The following is a 6,011-nucleotide window of genomic DNA, read 5'->3' as shown; positions in this document are numbered from 1 at the left end:
GCCACAGGACCGTGAGGACATCTGACCTGGAGGTGAGAACAGAATGCACAGCCCCTGCTTCTGGTACTTGAGCAATACTGAATGCTCTTTAAACGAAGCTGCCTCTGAGACTTGTAATCCTTTTACTTTTATTTCTTTTTAGATAAGTTGAAGAAGCAGTTTTTTACTCCCAAAGTTCTTCAGGACTATAGAAAACTCAAGAACACAGCAGAGCAGTTCTTGTCCCAAAGTGGCTACTCCGAAGTGAATCTCAGCAAACTCTTTGCCGATTGTGCTGTGCGGTCCTGAGGGGTTCCCGGAAGTGGACGCTCGGGGGCGGTGGAAGGAAGACCCGCATCCTCGGCACCTGCACCATGGCCCTGGCTGCTTCTCCTGCATCGCTTTTCCTTTGGGACTACATATCATGTTTGTGTGGATGTTGCTTGGGAGGGGGATTATTAAGGGGGAAGGAACCGCAAAAATATTTAATCTACCAAGCACCAGAGAACAGCAAAACCGCCTTCCTCTGACAGTATACCTCGTGCTGTTGAAACACCACCTGGAGATGGCTGCTTCACATTCGCATTGGGGACTGGATTTCTAGGGGAGGGGTCGGTGAGGGAAGAGAAATTGAGAGTGGCTGGGATGCAAGTCGCCCCAAGCTTTGCCCCAGGACCTTCAGCAGAGGCGCCCCCAGAAAGAGGGGGGTTCGTGGAGCTTGGTCGGAGGGCTGACACTTTGCCTTTTCACGGGCCAGTTAAATCCAGTCTGAACCCAAGTGCTTCCCGGGCTGCTGGCTCCAGGAGTGGCTATCCTTTTCAGTCTTTCTATCATACAGGTCGCCGAGGGGGGAGATTTAGAAGCCTTGCACTAACTAAATAGATTAAACAGAGCTTACTTGTGTATTGAATTTCTCCAAAGCCCAACATGCACGCGTACATGCACACTGGGCAGCCGTTTCACACTCACCTTCCTCTTTTATTTCCTCAAGTAGAAAATCTAGGTAAAGGTTTATACAAAAGGAAAGCACATGTTAAATAATTTCATATCCTATAGCATTTCATTAAAAATGTGTATAGGTTGGGGTGAGGATCATTGTGTTATATTCAGAGAAACTGGGGGGACAGATGGTTAATCGGCCCTGGCGCTATTTTTCTCATTTCTTCAGAACGGTGCCTTTTTGCCAGAAGCCAAACGTATTTCAACGTATCAGTCTTTCCTTTCTTACGTTCTTGGTAAGATTATACTAACAAAACATATTTCCCCTTGTACAACTATGCTATATTCTTAAAAAATATCTACCTATGGATTTTCATAAAAGAAACATATGCTGTGCTTTTTCTCTCACTTCAGAATAAAGCTTTCTAAAGGGAAATCAGTTGCAGTGACTCCTTATCAGGTGCAAAGACTGGACTGGAGAGGGCAGCCAGGAGTAAGGGATGACTGGAGACCATCCCATTCCCAAACCTCAGCCCGCTCAGGTCTCCACTCAGAGATCCTCGGTGTGATGTATGTTCCAGTGTTCTGAGTGGCATTTCCATGCACTTTGTGTCCTTTAAGAGATGAAGTATGGCTTCTCATGTGCTTTGCTGACTTGGACAGCCAAAGAGAGCTAAGCCAAGAGCCCAGTGCTGTCTCCTTTGGGAAAGCAAGGCTGATGGCTCCTGGGAGAAAGGTCACCCGGCTTGGACCCTAGTAAAGGCTTACTTGTTAAGCAGTGGAGGTGACGCTGCCCTGTATCTTGCTTCGCCTTCTCTTTTCTTTCCCTCACCCTCTCCCCATTTCTCCTCTGTCTCCTATACTCGGGTTCTAAGTAGAAACGCTGGGTTAATGGCCGTGTCGGTTAATTAATTAATGCCTTGGCACCTCAGGCTCTGCAACCTATCAGAAGTTGCAGCACCCAGGCTGCTCTGGGAAGCTAAGGATTAGGTGGTTTTTCCTTGCTGTTACCGTAGAGGGTTATAGAGACGGTTCTCTAATGTATGCTTCCCGAGCCCACACTCCCACTTTGCTTTCCGAAGAGAAGGCGCATTTTCCTTGATTTCTGGGACCCGGGGTGATTATGGTAAATACAAATAGAGGGTTATCTTCAACTTGCTCATCAAGAAACTCCAGGAGGGCTTCCCTGGTGGCGCAGTGGTTGAGAGTCCGCCTGCCGATGCAGGGGACACGGGTTCGTGCCCCGGTCCAGGAAGATCCCACATGCCGCGGAGCGGCTGGGCCCGCGAGCAGTTGCCGCGGAGCCTGTACTCCGCAACGGGAGAGGCCACAACAGTGACAGGCCCGCGTACCGCAAAAACAAAAAAAACAAAAACAAATCACTAAAAAAAAAAAAGAAACTCCAGGAGACAGAAACAGGTTCTCACTGGTCTGCTTCTTGTCCCTGCATCTAGATTGTAATCACGGTGAGGGCAGCAACCATTTCTGTCGAAAGTCCGTAGAAAGTCAGACATTTCTTAGTACAGTTCCCGAAAAGAGTTAACACAGTGGTTGATGTTTTTTAATTCAGATCAGTAACTCCAGGTTAGTTAAGAGGCTTTTCTGAGAGGCACCTAAGGATTCCAGGAGGCATCTGAGGATTCCAGGATTTTATAGAAAGTTGAAACTGCAACTCTGTGAATTCCAGTGGATCTCTCTGTGGGAAGATTGGAACATGGCATGGTCACTTTTCCCTGAGAAAGGTTTCTACTCCCTGATTTGCGTCGGTTGTCAGCGCATGGGTACAGAGGTGCTGCCCACTTCTTTGTCAAGGGGGAGCCTCCCCATATGTCTCCACAGGCTCCCTGGCATGAGTGTTAAGCTCAGGTGATAAAAGTGAAACAGGCTGGGTTCAACACTAGAGAGTGGCAGGGCCTGGTAAACCCAAGTGGCCATGTCCCGTCCAAAGGGGGCAGCAGCTACTCAGCAATTCTGGGAGGGACAGAGCCCAGGGTGGCCATACGATCTGGTTTTCAAGCGAAGCCAGGAATCCAGATATGCCACGAAGTGTCTTGATTTCTAAACCTTGGCGACTGATTTTTAAAAATAAAATTCTAAATGCTGTGGGCCAGACTAAATTACTCTAGGCTAAATTTAGGGCACTAAATTTCCTTTAGTGCCCTAAAGGAACCCATCTGAAAGGGGCATGTTTCCTGTTGAATTTAGGGTGTGCCTACAACAGGGAGCACATCTATCTAGCAAGGGTCACAACGTGCTCTCAACTCTCCTTCATGTAAAGGGGAACAGGGGAGGCCAGAAGTTGAAAATCGTCCAAGAGCTTGCTCAGTTAAGGTTTTAATTTGTCTAGGAAACAGACGGGGTTCGTCTCAAGACTGTTGCCCAAGACGTGGGGCTAATCAAAGTTGACAGACTGGAGTTTGGGACAGGCTGGTGAAAGGGGATGAATTCGGTGCCCCTCACAGCCACTCCCTTCTCCAGCCCATACCTCCTCTTACCAACAACACACATACAGACACACCTCAACACGCCTTTTCGAACATAGCATTTAAATTAGTTTGGCAAGTAATGCAAAGATAAAGAAACTCCAAAAGCAGATTTCCCTATCTTGTGTCAGGGTTTTGTGAAAAACACACTAAACCCCAGACCCTCAATTCAGTTCCCCCATCTCTCATCCCAAAGTTTAACCCGCCTCGCCTTTCCTTTCTCCTTCTCTCTCTCTCTCTCTCTCTCTCACTGCTCACCTAAATATTTCTTAATTGAACGGTTTGCTGTGGAGCTTCCTTATAGCAGTTTAATAGATTAACTCATCTGAGCCAGCCTCAAATTTCAGATTAAAATTCCTTCATCCCGAAGGCAGCATTATCAGGTTGTTGGAGGCTGTTTTCAAACCTTGGTTTTGAATAGCAGCGGCTCTGCATTAATTTAACCACTAAGCTAATAAGTAGGTTTCGTTTTGTTATGCTAAGCTTTATTGCTTTTCTTTTGATCAGAATGGTGGTGTTGAGCAAAGCAGCAGACAAGGCATTCTTTGATGAGGGAATTAGCGCTCCATTCTTCCTCTATTATTCATAGCACAGTGGAATATGTAAGTACCTGAGGGTGTCAAAGGAGCGCAGGTTCTATTGCAAAGTGCTCGCCTTGTTTCTCTCAATAGCTGACTATGAGATGATAAACCGCTTAATACACTGTGCTAATTGGATGAGAGCAAAAAGAGATGGGAATTAAGGCGAGGCAAAAGGAGAAAGTGCAACCAGCCTTCAATTCACTCTTTCACCACTTTACCAGCACCAAAGGAGGCACAAGCTTTCTATAAGCAGACTAGAGGTTTTGTGCAGAGATAAAATGAACGTGTTAGTGGATTCAAGTAATACACTAATTATTGCACAGTATAAATACCACTACTGGTTTTATAACAGGGAGGTAAACTTCTTTTGAGAGGGTTATAGGATTGCTTGGCAGTGGTGTAGAACCTAATAAGGGCCCAGAGTAATAACCCCCTGGATTAACAAAATTGCTGCTTGTAGAAGTATGATTCAGACTTTTACGAAGATTTCCAGAGAATGAATAAAAATTACTGAATGACATTTCTTAATGTACAACTGGTAATCACTCCCTTTTCTTTAAAGGAAAAAATGTATACTTCAAACTTTTGTCACTTAAATACATAAGCAATTGCTCCGTGGAACTCGGTGTTCCAAAATACCATTTTAGGGCCCGTTTAAGACTCCCTTCATTCAGACACACTTCTGTGTATACACATACGTGCATGCTCACGTACACATTTTTTTCCTCTGAAAGCAAGTTGAAGTAACTTACATATAATTTCCTTTCCTCTAACATCAGCCCCTTTTCCATTCTAGTAAGATCTTTGCACTCAAGATGATATGAAAAAGAGAAGTACAAGTGCCTTGTCTCTTGGCATTACAGATCAAAACCAATAATAATAAGTGTTTGCCCCAATGGGGGGCGGGGGTAGTAGGAGAAAAAAAAGTGGGAAGCTGGCCGGGACCAATAGTGGTGACTTTAGCTGAAGACTGAGTTTCAAGTCCCAAAACCTTCCTCTTGGCGGTCACTCTCCTTAATTCATCCACTTTCTGTCTTTCTCACACAAACCTAAGCTGTCCTCCCTAACTGTCCACAGTCCAGCCCATGGGTAGCTGGTGATGGAAGAACACTTAGGGGCACCTTCTGAAAATACTTTGCCAACTGCTCCCTTCTTGCCTTGCCTTTTGGGGCTCCTTCCGGATCTGGCTAGCCTGTCTGAAAATGTAGCAAATTAACTTAGCCTTTCCCCTCATCCTTCCCACAGAGGCCAGACCGGGCTCCCTCACCCCTCACCCAAAATGCTGTAGGGGTGGCCCTGGGAAGGCGGGTGGTGGGGCATTTCGGCCTGGGTGTGATAGGGAACAGCAGTACCCCCATCACAGGGGCTCTCCCGGACTCCCCTGGGCTCTGCACGGCCTCCTCTAGGGTGGAAGAGGTTTGCTTAGGGTTGGGGGGGTGGGGTCAGCCGCTCCCAGCATTGTGACCGCGTTCCCAGATATTGGGGCCAAATTGGGTTGCCATTCATTAATAATGCTCACAATAAGATTAAATCATTCTGGAAAATCTCATAAAATCCCCCTAAGTACGCTCCAGTGGCTCTTTCCAATCCCCATCATTCAGCACTTGGGGAGGTTTGGAAGGAGAAGAAAATTGGTTTCTTTGCTTCTAATGCTGCTTTGAAAAGATACTCAGAGTTTGTCATGCGTGACATGTCACATGTTTAATGTGGACTTGCTGGAAGTCAGGGGGTCTTTAGCGTGTGATATTTATGGGGAATATTAAGTGCAGAATGAGGTCCCTCCAGCTGGGGAAAGTTGAAAGAACAGGAGGCCCAGGACCGGGCTTGTTTGCGGCATCAGAATGACATAGGATTAAGAGTTTGTAAAACAAGGCAAGGGGTTCTCATTGGCCAGTAATAAATGTAATCCTTGGAGGTAATTTCACGCAATTTGCTTCTGCTCCATGGAAGGGTCAAATGAGAAAAAATGACTTAAAAAAGACTTCATTAACAGGAAGAATGGTACTGTTTCTCGTATACCATCCAAGAT

At 46.1% G+C, this 6,011-nt stretch overlaps 1 protein-coding gene across 3 annotated transcripts in view; it reads left to right on the top strand.

Moving 5' to 3' along the window:
* Positions 1-872, top strand: part of POLA1 (DNA polymerase alpha 1, catalytic subunit) — a 295,300-nt gene extending 294,428 nt beyond the window's left edge. For all 3 annotated transcript variants that reach the window (XM_024746622.1, XM_024746621.1, XM_024746620.1), the window contains one exon: positions 143-872. In XM_024746622.1, the coding sequence (XP_024602390.1) occupies positions 143-288 (146 nt within the window). In that variant the 3' untranslated portion in view covers positions 289-872. The remainder of the gene's footprint in view (positions 1-142) is intronic.
* The last annotated feature ends 5,139 nt before the right edge of the window (positions 873-6,011 follow it).

The sequence above is a fragment of the Neophocaena asiaeorientalis genome, unplaced genomic scaffold, assembly GCF_003031525.2.
Source record: "Neophocaena asiaeorientalis asiaeorientalis breed wild unplaced genomic scaffold, Neophocaena_asiaeorientalis_V1.1 scaffold20, whole genome shotgun sequence".
NCBI lineage: Eukaryota > Metazoa > Chordata > Mammalia > Artiodactyla > Phocoenidae > Neophocaena > Neophocaena asiaeorientalis.
This window is presented reverse-complemented; position numbering and strand designations above follow the sequence as displayed.